The sequence below is a fragment of the Rhipicephalus microplus genome, chromosome 5, assembly GCF_043290135.1.
Source record: "Rhipicephalus microplus isolate Deutch F79 chromosome 5, USDA_Rmic, whole genome shotgun sequence".
NCBI lineage: Eukaryota > Metazoa > Arthropoda > Arachnida > Ixodida > Ixodidae > Rhipicephalus > Rhipicephalus microplus.
The window spans coordinates 175,799,435-175,817,969 of NC_134704.1; the positions used below are offsets into that span (position 1 = coordinate 175,799,435).

At 43.2% G+C, this 18,535-nt stretch overlaps 1 protein-coding gene across 2 annotated transcripts in view; it reads right to left on the reverse strand.

Moving 5' to 3' along the window:
* LOC119174110 (NADPH oxidase 4) overlaps window positions 1-18,535 on the reverse strand; it is a 261,285-nt gene that overhangs the window by 31,826 nt on the left and 210,924 nt on the right. For both annotated transcript variants that reach the window (XM_037424916.2, XM_075896203.1), the window contains exons 9-14: window positions 10,285-10,438; window positions 7,766-8,017; window positions 4,724-4,786; window positions 3,354-3,414; window positions 943-1,009; window positions 278-397 (exon numbers count right to left, since the gene is read on the reverse strand). In XM_037424916.2, the coding sequence (XP_037280813.2) occupies window positions 278-397; window positions 943-1,009; window positions 3,354-3,414; window positions 4,724-4,786; window positions 7,766-8,017; window positions 10,285-10,438 (717 nt within the window). The remainder of the gene's footprint in view (window positions 1-277; window positions 398-942; window positions 1,010-3,353; window positions 3,415-4,723; window positions 4,787-7,765; window positions 8,018-10,284; window positions 10,439-18,535) is intronic.

An 18,535-nucleotide genomic window follows, 5' to 3' on the forward strand; every position in this document is an offset into this window, starting at 1 on the left:
GAGATCTGTTCTTCTGGAAGTTTATTTTCCGTTATAGTATAATATTACTCATGCAGTGCATCTAAAATGCATGAAGTTATAATCGCTATATTGCAGCAGACCCTATACATATATTTTCATTTCTCTAAGAACGGGCCACAGGCATGCATCAGAGGGTGTTTTTTTTAAAGCTTTTTACTCAAAACACTAAATACAATACTGTTTGTGTGATTTGAATAAAGCATGTTGTTATAAATTTCACGGGAAATTATATTACAACTATAATTGAATGACTCACATTATGTGATTGAAGAACGAAACAAATGGTGTAATGCCAATGCCACCGGCTATGCAAATAGTGATGGCACTGCGTCCTATCCGCTCAGACCTGCTACAGAAAGGGCCGTCCACGTACAATCTGCAACATTCAAGAGGCACAACGTAAAGAATGTGGGATGCTTTTTTCAATGGTACATATTTTAAACATTCTTTAAAATAAAAGTACGGCAATATTACATGATCATAAAGTGGCTATGTCTACAGGAGAAGAAATGAGTTTCAGGTTGCCCTAAGAACAATGTATTATATTTCACAAATAATACTGTACACACGGTACTAAAGTGCGTACTCTAATCATTAGATCACTGTGTACACTCTTCAGGAGGCATTCCGAAACGCTGCAGAGAAAAACGCTACCGTTTTTTATTTGCTTCCCTCCAGTCTGTTTCTCATCTTTCTATCCCCCTTCTCTGATCTTACAGATTAGGGTAGCGAACCAGAAGTCTCTCTGGTTAACCTCCTTACCTTCTCTCTTTTTGTACGCTTACTTCCTTATCTTTAGAATACTGGAGTCACGAACTCCTACAAATAACTCGTTTAAATTGTATGTACCTAATGTGCTTTAGCGAAAATCTTTGATTAAGTCAATGATACCTTTACGGAAAGCAGTGATGCAAGACTTACTTTGGGTACACTGGCTTGTCACTTTTCTTAGAAACATTTGGAGTGACAAGCTTTGTTCGTAGTACACCTAAAAAGAAAACGAGATAAAAATAAGTTTGACGTATGCAACTTGGACAGCTCTGCTACCAATACAAGTGAATGTGCGCTGGAATTTGTTTGCTTCAGAAATGGGAAAAATGTGCATGCCATTAAGCAATGCCTAAAAAATATATTTGCCGTTTGTTTAGATAGTGCCTTTCAGACTGACTACACCTATGACGTAAATGCAGTGGAACAAAAAAAGGCAGTAGCATTTTCGTGTTGTAAATAATTACACCATTTGCACGGTACATGGAAACTTTCTAGGCATGTTGTAGCAAAACGTGAATAAAAAGCGGACACACCACCTTCCACTCACTCACTAATGATGCACTGCTTTCAGACACAAACAATGCACGCTACCATGCACACTACCCAGCGCGCGCTATTCAACACTCACCAATCTATTGTATTTTCATAGCACAATCACAGACTTATGAATGCAGCGTATTTCAGCAGCACCACTGCAGAGCCATAATAAATGACAGCTCATCACGGCATCACTCTGTACATGACAAGCAAAAAGTAAGTTTCGCCACAAGGGCAAAGCAATGAACACAATAGCAACAATTTGGAATTTAACGCGGAGAATGGCAAGCAGATTGAAATGTGCAGCGCCCTGCTGACGCACAAATGACGCCCGAAAACAACACACACAGGACGAGAGCGAACTAAAAGCATTTATGGCTCAGCACTTGACGCGCTGTTTAAACGAAAACGACGAACGAAACGTAGTCTCAGGTGCAGATGAGTGCAAACAAGTGTTCCAGTTGTTACTTCACTGTTTATGAAAGCACGTTCTGTTCGCAAACGGGGCCTGTGCAGCGAGCGAAATGACAAAGTGATCTTTGCGGCCCCGGCAACTACAATGCAACTGTTTCAGTGAAAGAAGAAGGGCACGATTCCCCTCCCCCCCACCAAAGGATGAGCGCGCGTGGTCTACAATCATCTATCCCTTGCCCCCTCCGAGGGGCCAACTACGCGTGGCAAATGAGCTCGCGTCGGCACGGGACGAGCTGGGAACCGAGCGAGCTCTTTGTGCCATCTCACTGGTAATGCTGGAAACAAGCTATCTTCCCTGAGATTGGTACCGTCAGTGGCAAGTGGTAGAGACAAATTGCTTGCCAATTCAACGGTAAAAAAGGTGTTCCTCGTTGCTCAGTGGCTAATGCCATACGCTCATGCACGAGGGTCAGACGTTCGATTCCGCCTTCAAGAGTATTTTTCTGGATTTTTTTCTTTTTTGTGTGTCACAGGGTATCGACACTTAGTATCTACCCATGAACGATGAGAACACACATGCCCACTTTTAGCGCTAAAGTGTTAAGAAATACTTGACATCGGCAGTGTCGACCCGACGAATGCAAAGAATGAATATCAGGGTCACAACTGGAATCGTACCCAAGCATTCTACGTGGCAATGGAGCATTTTACCACAGAGTTACACTAGCTTTTGGAACTGCTTTTCAAATAGATGCTAATCTTCTTGAAATGTTAACAGGGGTTGCACTTATGCCTACCTAATTTTATAAACATTTCATATGTACTCTTTTGATGCAGCCCTCACGTCGGGTGAACGTCAATGGTGGTTAGTTGCCATGCTCTGAAGTTATTTTTGTAGCAGTGTCCAGGGCCAGCATCTTCGCAAGCATCAGCGCTTCATATTAGCTTTGCTAATACGCATGTTCCAGTTGGCATAGTTGTGCGAGTGCAAACAACTGGTTACATAAACACCTGGAACTCTTACATATGTCTGTCCGCGCAACATTTGTACATATATGTAGCGTCAACTGCACGACGTGACAGATTTAGATCTTTTTATCTTAGTGGACGGCGGCTTTTTACGATATTAGGCAATCACACATCGCTTTATATTGACCTGTACTTTCCAACAGACCTGTGTAATTTCTTCTGGAGATATTGAACGACGTCTTTCCACTGCTGGGACATTGGTGTCAAACTATATACCTGAATCTACACGTACGAACGTAGGTGTATTCGTACCAACTGCTGATTGCACCATTTATGATTAGTGCGTGGAGACAAGTATTGCATGCGATGTAGTTTTTTATACTATAAAAATAAACTAAAATGTAAATATTGTCGTTAGTCCTGCAACACCTAATAAGTTATTAAAGAATAGCTTAACTTATTATAATTGAACTATGCTACATTAAATCCATGTCATTCTTCAATCTCTCCTTTATTCATGCAATCGTTTGCCTCTTCTTTCAAAATGAGCGTACCTTAATGACTAAGCAAACATTGAGTTCACATGACTTGGTTGCAAAGAGCATAACAGCCAATTGAGAAGTTTTTCAATACAAACTAACCTGTCCAGTCGCCACTTGTAGTCAAGTGTAGCGTGAATGTGTTGTCCCCACCTTTTGAACACTGCAACAAAAAAAAAACAACAGAAAAAAATGTTTCAAAAGCTATTTCACATTACTACATAGCAGCCATACTCGCTGATATAATGCGTGGTCACCCCGATGACTGTAGCAGCATAAATGGAGGTTTTCTCGAGCCAGTTATGCCAAAACCATCTTCATGTCCTATTCGTCTTGAGAAAGAATATGATGATGTAGTTTACAATTTGTCTTCAGATTCATAAAAAGAAATAATAAAATGGCATTTAACTACAGCCCCATAATTTAGATGAATTACAAAAAGCTGATTCCTGCAGATGAAACATCAGAAAAAGCCCTGGACTGACAGTGTGGAATCTTATCAATTTGAACACGGCTAATTCAAACTGACGCTGTGGTTTTGGCGAAGCTATTTAATTTAATCAACTTTCTTTATTTCGAACAAACTTTCTGGGATCATCGAGCTCAAATTATTGAGATTCAAATGTATAGGTCCTTGCAAAAGTATATAAAAAGAAACAAAAAAAAAGGCTGCGAATACTATAGCAATTATAGCCAACTGATCGACACACATGGATTTGCAAAAGACTTGTTATTTTTATCATCTTGGTTACTGTTAACACAACATTATGCAAGTAACGGGCCAAAACAGCTACCTCAGTACTCGTCTCATTGTTATCCTACATTAAATTGTCGTGAAATACGGAAGAAAAATTTTTGATATGCAAATAAAATATTTTATTCATCCACATCACATGCCCCTATTATGACAATTAGGCCATCGTATACAGAGCATATTTCATTATAAAGAAGAGTGTTATTGACTCCCGTATCAAAAAGAAATTGCAACTTCCGAATTACACAGTTGCTCTGATAGCCCTTAGCTTTTAAAAAGTTCTGCCAGTCGGGTTTAAACCAGATGCTTTTATGTTTGACTGAATCAGGCTTCATGATTTTCGTGTTGTGCAAGCTACAAAGACCAGTATCTTTTGCGCAAAAACACACAACAATGTCGACATTTATGAATTTCTTCAAATGATTAAAAAGTCAACTTTCTTATGACATATACAAGTAAGTTTGTTACTATAAAAAGCTATTAACTTGTGCGAACTCAAGCATTCATTAAAATAATGCATATTTCTTTTGAGTCTGGAACTTTAAATAGCTGATAAGTACTTTAAAATTTCCAATTGTTTTATTTTCTTCAGTAAGCAAAAACAATGATTGTACTCAAGTATATTATGCGGACAATTTTTTTTCTGCTGTGTAGTGTTACATTCCGCGATGCAACACCACAGCGGGAAAAAAAGCAATACGGTGAAGTGGTTACTTACGGATGTTACTGTGAAAGGATGCCACTCCATCAATGATATTTTCGGACAGTTGAGCAGGACGTACTGCAAAGTGGAATAATTTCACGCAAAAGTTAATGGCGTCAACAAAAATTTCACGCATTTTAGAGTCATTATCATCCTCATCATGATTATCAGCCTGACTATGTCCACTAAAGGACAATACCTCTCCTAGGTTCCCCCAGTCAACCCGGTCCTGTGCTTGCTTCTGCCACTTGATACCCACAAACTTGGTAATGTCATTTGCCCACCTAACTTTCTGTCGCCCCCTTACTTGCTTGCCTTCTCTGGGAATGCAGTCAGTTATTCTTATTGACCAGTGGTTGCTCGGCCCATGTCCATTCCTTCTTCTTGATTTCAACTATGATGTTCTTAATTCCGGTTTTGTCCCCAATAGACTCTGCTCTATTTTTGTCTCTTAAGGTTACACCTACCATTTTCCTTTCCATCACTAGCTTGGTGGTCCTCCATTTAAGCTGAACCCTCTTTGTAAGCCTCCAGGTTTCTGCTCCGTAGGTAAGTACCGGCGAGATGCTGCTGTTATATACCATCCTCTTGAGAAATAGTGGCAACATACTAGTCATATGATTTGAGAGTGCTTGCCGAATGTGCTCCAGACCATTCCTATTCTTCTAGTTACTTCAATCTCATGCTTCGGCTCCGTGGTTATTAGCTGTCCTAAGTAGACATAGTCTTTTACAGCTTCAACTGCACTATTATTAATAAAAGATATTATTATTATTAATATTATTATTATTATTATTTTTATTATTATTATTATTATTACTTATTTTATAGTGCTGTTCTCTTCGAGGCTCTTGTACATTATACTTGTTGTACAGACCAAAAGATACAATCTTGTCAAAGCTATTTACCATGTGCTTACAGGAGCTTTTCAGAGGCCTAGAATGAGAAGAGTTAGGGATAAGAGGTAATGAAGAGTACTTTAGTAACCTTCGCTTCGCTGATGACAATGCATTGCTGAGTAACTCAAGAGCATAAAGGTAAGTCTTAAAATTATTATTCGTTTCAGAGTAAAATGCAATAAATCAAAAAGACCGTGCTTGTATCGTCTTCCCTATCGCTAGTCTGACTTCAGTTTTCGGTCGACATCGAACCGTACAGCAAGAACAGCTGAAGTGTGGGCGCGCTGGCTCCCATACCCATGCACCTGGCACGACGGTAAACATAAAGGGCGCCAGCAGTACCTTTGCGCCATGTCTTGAGTTTTTTGTCAAACCACCAAAAAACCTCTGATGTTTGGGTACCACCAAAGATAAATGATGAAATCAAGGGTTTGATGAAACCTCATCTGGTCGTGAGTAATCATGGTGAAAGGTTTAAAGTAGGACCCAACCAAAAAAACACTTGAGAAAAACAAAGTTGTTTTGGTGCACGGGCGGCGGTCTGTTCACTAAATAAAGCAATAAAAAATTGAGGGTTTACAATGTATGTCAAAATAGATGGCATGGACAGCCTGCGTAAAGCGAAGGAGTTGTGCCATATTTGCGATTTAGCGTGGTATCAGTGGTTTCTATTATTAATGACTCGAGATAAAGTCGCAAAAATAGATTTCGTTCAGTAAGTAGAACATTCGCATTTTCCGAGTCAATATTGTGTCCCATTGATACAGAATGCTCAACGAGTGCATTTGAAGGCACTCTTTTTTTTTTTTAGCGTGGTAAGAGTGTTTTTTCAGGAGTCTTTGGAAATCCCCTGTTTAGCCGATATACCCATGCTTACAGTCCACACAGGCGACATCATATACGACACCAGAGAATTTTCTTTAGGTATTTTGTCCTTCACGTTTGTGAGCACACTTTCCAGTTTTTCTTTTTAATGATACATTCCATACGCGTACGTTAAATGAGTAGAGTGCGCTCGCTGAGGCTTCAACGGTTCCCGTATCATAGGGTACAGCGGCACATTAAAAGGGAGCAGGCAACGAAGAAGGCATTATTAGGCGGATGAGGTCAATGCCTCTGCACTGAAATCACAAATGAAGCAGGGTAGCTGTTGCTTGAAAGTTCTGCCCGCAGAAATTCCGGGTCTCTTTGTTGCACGTGTTGTACGAGTGAGGAGGCAGCAGAATATTTCTGTCAAGCAGGATAAATTGAACTGAAATTGAGGTAGCATCCTGTGTGTGTATAGCATTCTTTTGATACACGCTCAAGCGAAGTCCAGTCCCATTACGCTGTACCAACACGTCAAGGAATGGAAGGCGACGATCTTTTTCCAGTGTGACTGGGAAGTTTATAGCCGATTCAAAACACATCGAGGGGATCCTTCTTCATAACAGACAGTCATTCACACACACACACACACACATATGTGTGTGTGTGTGTGTGTGTAAATATATATATAAATTTATATATTGAAAAAGGGTTTATTGGTGACTGTTGCGACGGTAGTCCCATGATGAAACACGATCGGGAAAGAGTAACGGTCAAGCAGATGCCGGCGATGATCAGCACGGGCCGAGCGAGAGAAGCCCAGCACCCAGTACCCAAGAGGTGGCGATGTTGCTTGCCAACGATGCGTTTTATTCTTCACAATATATATATATATATATATATATATGTATATATATATATATATATATATATATATATATATATATATATATATATATATAAACTGACACAACACATACATTTTCAGGTAGCTACTTGAAATTCTTGTCCTGACAGGCGCATCCCACCCCCATGCAGTGGCACTAATACAGCCGGGTTTTTCATGAACCTATTATCTGCAGTACCAATAAACAATGCTGAACAGAACTTGCATATCTTCAGAGGCATGCTATCTAAGGTTACCTTTCATTTTTGTCTCCTTCCTGTGACATGACTGCTCTGCAACTCGTAGTTATAGCGGCCGCATAGCGAGTGCTCAGCCACGTCTCATCTTATGACAAATGATATAAAAATAAAATAATGCACGCGTAAAGAACCATGGCCCCTCACCATGGATATGTTTTACAGGGCTTTTCCGTCCCCCCATAGAAGAATTAAAAATGTAGCACACCTGTCCCGGCCTGGCGATCATCCCTTTCTTGGCTAGCCGCAGTTCGACGACTGAATCGCGGTACGGGTCTTCGATAGAAGCAGGTACAAGGCTAGGCGCCGTTGTTGCCGATGCACACGCATCGGTCTTGAATGTTGGAGGGGCACCGTGCAGCTGGACCGCTTCAAGTTTGGCGGCCGAGCGTCGCCTGTAGAGGCGGCAACAGGCATCCAGGCCGAAGAGCGCGAAAGCCGCCAGCATCCATTTCCACGTCTACTGCACCAGGCCGCCGCGCCGCAGGGCGCATGCGCACAAGCATGGGCATAAGCGACCTCAGGTTGCATCAGCATTATCATTGCTTATATAGAGCCTACTAAATAGCTGATACTAACGAAAGACATAGGTTAACACTAATTACCAGAAGTTGCAACTTCCACCATAAACATGTGCCTTGCTTTTTGCGGCTGTGAAACTAAGGGTGATGAATAAGCATGCATGAGTCGCTGAGTGTCGGAATACTGCAGGCATGAACGCGGATGCAGATTATACCTTTTGTTGGCTTCTCCTTCGAAATGGGGTGGAAACAAGGGACAGCCCACCCCGATTCCTTACAGTGACCGCAACTGCATTGTATTCAGTTCAGTATCGTAGCTGTCTCTCTGTTAACCATCTACATTTTTTTCCTCATAAAACTGTCAACATTTATTATATATGCTTACCTAAGACCGATGATCATGGTTCTGTTGATCACATGCATTCTTCCACCAGTATTCTGAGCATGCTTTCCTTATTGCCGTGACTGATCATTTAGCACTGTCGTATATTTCTTGGACCTCTTTTATGAGAAGCTGCCCTACTTATAGCTGTGCTGAATGGTAACACTGCGAATGCTATCAACTTCTGTGTTGCACAGGTATCTGCATAATACCAGTCATCAGCAGTTATACTGAGTTAAGCGTTTTATGTTCATCCACACATCATAATATCTGTGTATATTGTACATGCAAACTTCGAAAAGTAGGCCTACCTTGCCCAAGATGTTCTAGAAAGCCTGACGTTTTGGACAACTCTATAGCACACACGAAACGTGAACTTTCGAGCAAGCATGCGAACACGACAAACGCTTTGTTAATTTTTACGTTTTAACAGTTATTTTTTAAAGCAGCGAAAATGAAAAAAGAATGGACCCAACTAGGCACCTTACAAATTTCTCGTTGTATAGGCCCGTCACTCCACAGTGGTCCAGGCTTCGTCCAACCACTCAAGTAAACTGACATTGAAATAATTCTTGAAACGATGGTAATGCAGAGACACAGCAGTTCACGTAGAATATCTGCGTCGACATTAAGGTTATTCGTTCCGTTTGTTTGCCACATTGTGCGCTTTTGTGGATGTACAGTTTCGGCATAGCTGCATCGGAACCATCACAGTGAATACGACGCGTATGAACGAAAACTTGAAAGTTTTCGATATGGAGCACGTTATTTACTTTCCCATGAAAACTTCGCTTTCGGGATCTGCCGCTCAATCGAAGATGGTTGCCCAGTGTGGCTTTCTTTAGCTTAGTGTGTTGTATTGACATCTATGTACACTTCAAAAAAGCTGCATGCTAATGAAAGAACTGAATGAGTGAATATTTGAAGATGAAGCTGTTGGAATGATGACTATGCAAGAGATGCTTTCATTATTTTGGTAAGATTCATTTGTAGTTCTATACAATCGATTTGCTACAAAACAACTTTGTTTTGCAATCTTTTGGCATATTCTAGTTTGGAACATGAAAACAATCCTTAAGGTTCTTTATTAGTTTATGTTTACTGGTTATTTTGTACAGTCTCACCAGTCATACCTAATATATTCTCACAAGAATGTATATGCGGTGTCAAAAGTGGTGTGCACACAACCACAGAACTTTTGCGTTTACTATATTTCTTGAGAAGACCACGGATGTCATTTTGCACACTTACTGTTTCCCCATCAGTGTAACGCCTGTTATTCTTCATCTCTGTCACTGTGAACACCATGCTTACCCAGCATAATTCTCTTGTGCATTTTCAAAGTTAAAGTTCCTGCGTAATCAAGTAAGCAAACATGTTTTCGTGGTCAGAGCGAAGAGGAGCCTTCCTTTAAATAAAATTGTATTACGGCACTGTGGACTTCTCCGAACACTAAAGTGTCAATATCACCCCACCGCGGTGGTCTAGTGGCTAAGGTACTCGGCTGCTGATCCGCTGGTCGTGGGATCGAATACCGGCCGCCGCGGCTTCATTTCCGATGGTCCCGGAAATGTTGTAGGCCCGTGTGCTCAGATTCGGGTGCACGTTAAAGAACCCCAGGTGGTCAAAATTTCCGTAGCCCTCCACTACAGTGGCTCTCACAATTATATAGTGATTTTGGGACGTTATACTTCACTTATCTATCTATCAAGATGTCAATATTCAATTCGTGTTCTTGTCATCCGTATTTTCAAGTTCCCCAATACGAGGCTTTCGTTTTCACTCTACAAGCCGAGAAAACCAGTATTACATCCGTAGACTTACCTCGCTCTTTTGAGAGATGAAAATGGGCGGCACAAAGCAGACTCCAACGTCCGGCCGTGGCTCCGGATAAGGAACCTCGTCTCTCCTGCTGGTGTTCATGTACTGGCAACCAGGGACGTGCTCTTCAATGTTCACTTGTTCTTTAAGGACTCCGCTATCATTTTAACAGAGGAAGGTGTGTTGTCAGAACATCATGTTTTAGGATGTTACGAATACGAAAAATTCTTGTAACACGGGGTGTCACTGGAGCCAGAGTTTCGGCAAAGAGGTCTTGTCTTTTATGAAGCTGCAACGTTTGCAGCCTCGAAGACAAATCCACTTGCCGAAGTGCCAGCTTCTGTGACACCTCACGCTGCAAGAGTTTCAGGGGTCGAAGCACCTTAGGGTCTAGGCTTGTCCATCGGGCGATGTACGATGTCCGACACAGCACATGCAAGGTACTCACTTGAGGCCATGACATAGAGAATGAAGAACAAGCGCGTTAGTATATGCAAGGTACCTGATTACGATGACGCTGTGATCACGGCACAGCACATGCAAGGTATCAGTTATATGCCACTACGATTATGATCATAACGATGAATAATAAGCGCGTTCCAGACAACACATTTTCATACTGTCATAGATGAAAACGATCGTGAAAGCACTCTCGTTATCAGAAGGCGAAGCGGCAAGCTGTTGCTCCAGAGGTCAGAGCGCAACACGTGGCGGCTCAACGTCTGTGAAGACGACAAGCTACTACAAAGACGAGAGCTCGGGAAGCAGTGAAAAAACAGCAACGCTGATAACAAGCTGCTGCACAGTAGTTGAGAGCACGAGAAACAGCTGAACGGCAAAGAAACATTGTATCAGGCCCGTAAGCAGGAATTTTTTTCTAGGGAAATGGGGGAACTTGTTGAAAGTTTCGAAAAACACCTATTTTTATCACTTGCCCTCGGTAAAGCACCCCCCCCTCCATGCATCCAAATTTCGGAGGAGGAGACTTAAGTTTTCCACCCCCCTGCCTATGGCTTTTAGGCAGAGGGGTGGGAGAACTAGGTCCCCCTCCCCGAAAAACACACCCGTTGTCACTTATTTGCACGCTCGAGTACTTGATCTCACGGGTATTTTACTGTCAGAACAATCCTCTGTATTTTGTCTACTCGTCGTGATTCACTTCACAGCAGTGTGTAGATATTTAAATGCGGATGCATTTCTTAGTCGGGCTAAGTCTGGCTAATCATCCCGGGGAACGTGCTTGTCGAAGCATTAGCAGGCTTTACCTCGGAGACACCGATACAGTGGTGACAACAACACCGCTACATGGGTGTAATCATCGATGATTGCCTTTTCTGGTGCCGTAATGTTAAAACTGTGAGGCGCAAAGTGCTGTCCCTGTTCTACTATGTGCTGCACCCCTTATCATCGTCGCACAGTATACCGCACCCTTTATCTTCGGTGACAGCTGAGCTAGCAGCGATTTATGTCGCCCTTAAGTACGTGCAAGAAGAGTTACCAGCATTGAAAGTTATCGTCCTTACCGGCTCTCGTGGTGCCCTTAGCCGACTCAACCGCAAAGAGACCAACAGCCCTATCCTATGGCTGATCATGGAATCCCCCAACAATATTCTCCCACGCAGAGTACGCCTAGCTGCACAGTGGGTACCTTCGCACGTGGGCATTGCGGGCAATGAAGAAGGGAATGGCCTTGCTTCGCCATGTAACTATGATGACTGTGACTGTCCGGTCAACGCTTGTTGGTTATACGCCGACACCTCCTAAAGCAGCACCCAGACCAGCGTGTGGCGAACGCATCCTTCCTTCCCCGTGTTTGTGCCTTGCCTCATCGTTCCGGAGCGCTCTTATACAAACAAAGAGTGGGCTCTGTGCTGCTGCGTGAACGATTACACCGTCAAGGGTGTGTTGAAAGTTCTTCTGCGCTGCTTGTGGCTCCTGTGAAACATTTGAGCATCTGATAGTGCACTGTGGCGCATTTGCTACACAGCGGGCATTGCTGAAAAAGCCATATAAGTTCCTGGGACTAAAGTGCACAGCCCTAGATTATTACCTCTTTCCGAGAGCTTGTGCTTCCCAACACGACCAGGCCCATTGAGCTATCCTTTCTTTTATGGACTGAACTGATCTGGACACCCGTTTATAGTCAGATTTTTAAAATTTTTTTACTTGTACTTGTCTAAGTCTTCGCCATTTTTTCTACACTTCCCTCTCGTCTTTCCTCTTTTCCCCCTGTTACTTCTTTTCTTCTGTTTCTTCCCTCCTCCCGAGAGAGGAGGCAGGCGTTGTGCTCCTCCAGGTGGCAGTTGCCAGCTCGCTCTCTCCCTCTTTCCTCTGTGTCCTTGTGTATCCGTGTATACAAGTCAAATAATTATGTCAGGCATCTGGTGTTGTCCACGGCGTCCGGGACTGTGTATGCGCGCCAGCAGGTGTTATCTCTCCGCTCTCACTCCCTCTATCATAGCAACAGCTGCAGGCGTGCGCGCCCATCATCGCCCCTAGTAACAGGAGCATATGGTGCAAGAAAGTATAGGAGAGGGTGGGTGCAGTGCTTCACCCGCTCCTTTTCTCGCTTTTCACTCCCTCTCACCCCTGCACCCCACTTTCTCGTCTGCTCGCGCCTCACTCTCGGCCATTTGCTGGCTGGGCGCTTCTCCAGAACATCCGGAAATGTGTGCTCGAGGTGCCACTATGAAATGCTAACGCCGAGTCTAGAACTGTTTGTTTCATTCAATCATAGTATTTTTAACCGTGCACATTAGCTACTAGAGCTGAAAGTGCATACCACTTTTTTCGAAACAGAAAAACGCCACGTGCGGCGATTGTCGCTATTGGCTGCGCGGTGTAGGAAAAAAAAAAAGAGTATTTTTTTTTTCGTACGCTGGGTCCTCGCGCGCGAAACGCTGTTATGAATGCTACGCAATGCATTCACATTCCCTCAAGAGTCCCTTAGGAAAGGTGGGGGCATTTTTTTTCACCTCTCCAAGCTTCTATCTTTCTGTGAAGTTATACCGCATTACGACGGTGCATAACTGCTTCAGAAAACGGGCATTTTGACGATATTTTAATGTGGCCTTCATGCCTTCATGAGAAATCATTTCACTATGCAGTACATTTTACCTAAGAGCTGCATAATTGAAGATAAATATATTCGAATATGACACATGTAACATGCTTATGGTTTTGTCGGCGTGGCGTGTAAGGCGCAAAACGCAGAATGGGACGGGGGAGGAGCGCAATGCGTGTGTTATTTTATAAGCTTTGGATTCAAAGTAGGGTTCACATAAGCGTAAAATATTAACAGGCTCAGCGTCTGAGTTATAACTTATAGCCGCTGCTTGGACGTTCCTCTTTCAAGATTGTGACAACTTTTTATTATGAAATTCACAGGCATAAGAGAGTTCGCAATGTCACACACTTAAAACTTGCTCGAAAGACCAATGGAAACTCTCTCATGCTTCATCTTTGATTTATTCCTACTTTTAAACAAAACACTGCTGTCGTTAACTCACATAATACGTTTCAGAAGTACGATTATCATTTCACCATCAAAATCTGGCATACATAACCTTGCTCTTACATGGAACAGCCAGCAGTAAACAAATAAGTAGGTTTTGGTATCACTCAACCAAGAATTCAATTTTCCTACATGATACCATGGTGCTACCAGCAAATATTACATATTATTGTTCTGCCACATTTTAATGCCTTCGATATTTTATGCCACTATCAAGGTCAGCTGATTGGGCATGAGTTCAAAATCTACACTGTTCATCTTCATGCAGAGCTTTCTTACAACTGTAACATAAGCAAGGCCCACACACTCTATTCCGTACGTTTTCCATGTGCATTTCAAAACACAAGCACTTAAAAAAAGGGAACTGTCGTTGACAGAAGATAGTCTTCTGCATGCAGGCTAGGGTGACTCGAAGTTCTCCTCACCCATCTCTCTGACCTTCAATGAGGCAAACATAGAGACACTTTACACTCTACTCGCATCTCTCAGGACTCTAATAGATGTTCTTCCATCCATGCATGCATACAGAAAAAGCTATATCTTCGACGCATGGACTGCTATCATTTAAACTTATATTGTTACCCTTTATATCGTTCACACAAAGCTGAATTATCTTAATCTGCAAGGTTGTTAGCGTAGCACAGCTATTGCGGATAAAGAAATGTTGTAATTATTCATAGTATCTATTATATTTTGAAGAGTTTACCAGACTTGTGGTAATGATTTTCTTTGCGCATTCACTTAATAAAAAAAACATAACATCACAAGCATGTGCACACCTGCCCACAAATGAGAGAGGTTTGTCACTGCGATGCACAATCTTGATGCATTCATTTCAATTGAATGTGTCAGCAATGTTTACATCTTGGGCAAAACTCTGAGATGACATACATGTGCTTTTTTTAAGCAATACAGATTTTTTTATGAAAAACAATAAGACAGTTAGGGCTTTCCCTTTTTTTTGCAAGCAATCACCGAAGTGTAAAATTGTTGCTGCATATAAAATAACATCAAAAGGAGTCACTAACAAAAACTCATCAATCAAAGTTTTAGTCATTCAGTAGAGGGCACTTTATTTGGTAAAGTTGTAGAACGTAACAATTCGTTCAATACTTTAAAATACCAGAAAACGCAAGCAATATGAGTTATTAATAGAGTTCAAGGCCCCGGTCCCCTTGATATGAAAACTGGAGCGCTGGGCAGCAGGAAATCAGGCAGGTGTGTTACGTCAGACCCTAATGACACAAGATGAACTTCAGACGGTTATTTACTGTACATAAGGCTACAAGTTATAGCTCGAAATGATTGTATGCTATCACTAGGTGGTCAAGTATAAGTGCACAGTGACTGACTGTGCATCAGCTGTGTACGTGGTATACGAACTTTCAACCCCCAGATTTCACTGTCGCTCGGGCTTGGGAGCTTCTGGCTGTCTCTATGATGATTCCGTGCTAAAAAATATCTTGTAGCAATATTGACCAAAAACAACTGGTACTACCTAGAAAGATTGAATGAGCGCCGGTTTCCTAAGTATACGCAGGGCACATTTGGGCGCCTCGTGTAACCTGTAGCCACCACCGGAGTTTGTCTGAACATCTCGTGATGTGCTCGTGTGCAGCCTTCTGTGCAGCGAATGGCTGCGACAATAAAATATCGACGATAGCATAAAGCTATAGCAGAAACTAAGATTACCTAAAGCGTTATCAGAGCGTAAGAAAAAAGATAGGAGAGAGAGAAAGAAATAATTAAAAAGAAGAGACAGGGAGGTTAACCTAGACGAACTGGTTTGCTACCCTGTACGGGGGTGGGGAAAAGGGTCGGTAAGAGGATAGATATAGAGAGATATTCACATTCAGGGAGTTCCGATCACAGTCGTTTGGACAGGCCGGTTGAATGCAAGAAGCACAAGAGCGCCTTCACAGCCTTCTTCTGCGACATAAAGTCCTGTCGGCAGCGCAGGAGTCTTTCTTCGGAAAAAGGCTGATTGTCTAGTTCATCTAGTGCATTGCAGAGTGACTGTCTCTGCGAGCAGTATTGTGGTCATTCACACAGAATGTGTCAAGTTGTTTCATCACTGCCACAATGGTCAGATGCAGCAGTGTCAGCCATTCCTATGCGGAACGCGTACGCATTGGTAAGTGCGACGCCCAACCATAATCTGCACAGCACAGTAGCGTCTCATCGGCGTAATTCCGGAGGAATTCGAAGACTGATGGTTGGGTCTAAAGTACCTAACCGGGCATGGATGAAATGTGACTCGTTCCATTGGGACGTGGTGCCCTTGTGAGAAAGTATGCGGAGTTTCTGTGCAACGTCAGTTCTGGAAAGCAGAATTGATATTTCATCGCTTTCAGGATGGGCAGAACGGGCAGCTCGATCGGCCTGTTCATTGCCAATTATTCCACAGTGACTTGGAAGCCATTGAAAGGCCATTTCACGACTTCCTCAATGAATTGGTGAGTCTTTTCTGCAATCTCAAATACCAGCTGTTCGTACGGGCCGTGGCGTAAAGGTGATAAAAGGGATTGCGTTGCCGCCTTTGAGTCCCTGAAAATTGTCGATTTTTGTGGCAGTTGATCGCTGATGAATTCCAGTGTGGCACGAAGAGCTGTGAGCTCTGCTCCCGTTGATGTCGTGAGGTGAAAGGTCTTGAATTTTCTTGTCGTGTCTTTTATCGGTATAACAAATTATGCCATTGAACTCTTCTGTAAAACAGAGCCGTCGGTGTATACGTGTATACAGCCTTGATACATCTCGTATAAAAAGAGCAGAGCAAGCTGTCTAAGAGCAGGTGACGACATACAGTCGCCGACCGATTTTTCGGACCTGGCGGGGACCGAAAAAAAGTACGAAAAATCGAACAGTCCGAAAAATTCGTTTTTGCCAAAAATCTGAAGTTTATTGCATCAGGCAGGTTTAAAAAAGTCCTTGATGCTGCCTTGCCTCAAACTACGCTTGGAGGCAATTTGGTTTGCCTGTATTTGCGCCAAGGTGACATCGTCGCTGTAAACGCTCGACAAAATTGTCACCGCGTTGGCGATCTCCGACGGCTGCGGGCGGTCGTCGTTGTCATCCGACGACAACGACGACCGCCATCCGGCGTCGACCGTCATTCAGCGACATCTAGCTGCGAACGTCCACTCTCTATTAGCTTGATTATGGCAGCTTTCTTCCCCATCGTCAGGGTCGTATACTTCTCACGCTTCTTCACACCACCTGGCTCCCGCGATGGCACAGATAGCGGAGCCATGGCACCGAGAACACAAAATTCAATGCCGCAGATAGCCGCTGCGAAGCACACGTCTCGACGCTACGCGACACAACACGTGCAGAATGGCGACTGAAAAAAGCTGCAACGACAATAAAAGAATCCTTCTTTCGCCTCCTCCCCGTGCGATGTGATGACGATAGCGCTGACCGAAGACGAAAAAACGGCATCCATCACCGCGTCTTTTAAAAAGCAAACACGGCCTCCGAAACTTAAAATATGGCGTGCGCATTCCAATCTCGGAGGCAGGAAAAACATTTGAAGACCAAGCTTAGCCAAGCCGACGGAAAATCCAACATGGCGGCGTTCACAATGACTTGGGGCGTGGCACAAAACGAGCGATTTAGTCCGAAAAATCGAACTTTCAGGGGCAAATTCGCCCGAAAAATCGGTCGAAACAATGCATTAGCTCTATGGAATCCCTGACGGTGCATTTATAAAGTCCGGAATATCCAACAAGTCCGAATTTTTGGAGTCCGGAAAATCGGTCGGCGACTGTATCTGCTTTTTTCTTGATGCCAGGTATAGTTAGCCTGATATTAGCCTGAGTAAGGCACCAGAGAGAAATCGAAGGCCTGGCGGCGGGTGTGAAGCATGTTGGCCAAGAAAGGCGGTATGTGGTGACCGTTTGGCAAAATAACGAACATGATCTGTCTGCTGGTAAAGAGGCTAGGTGGTGGCAGGGTGTCCGAACAATATGCCTTATATGTGTCCTGAGTGCCTCAACGTCGATATGTGTCGTGATAAAGTGGGCACCGACGATAGCTATAGTAGCCATTGTTGATGCACTACGAGGCAAGCCAAGGCAAATCCGGAGTGCCTGGGACTGAACACTCTGTAGCGTTCGAAGGCTTGTTTTGCTTGCATTGGTCAATGCCGGTAAACTGTACCACAGGAAACCGAGAAAAAGTACTCTGTACAGCTGTAGCATTGCACTGGGAGACGTTCCCCAAGTCTTTTCTGCAAAGAATTTCAGTATAATACAGATGTCCATTAACCGTTTTTTCATGTACGAAACGTGATCGCTCCATGATAGATTCCTGTCAATTATGACGCCCAAAAACTTGTGCGATCGAACGTATGGTACTGTTTCACCATTGATGCTTATAGTGTACTTATCCATAGGCTTTCGTGTAAAAGCTACGAGGGCGCACTTCTCGGAAGAAATTTCCAAGCCTCGATTTCGGAGGAAGCGTAATGTATCAGTGGCAGCTTTTTGAATTCTCCCTCGTAACTGCAGCCGTGTTACAGCCGATGCCCAAACGCAGATATCATCTGCATACATTGATAGCCTGACTGTGCTTGGCAGATGCTCAGTGAGAGCAATTAACGTAAGATTGAACAGCCCAGGGCTGAGTACGCCACCCTGGGGGACGCGACGGTGGCTGTGATGTGGAGAGGTTGGACCGTCTTCTGTGCTCACAAAGAAGGATCGCATCGACTAATAACTACATATCCAGCGATACATCCGA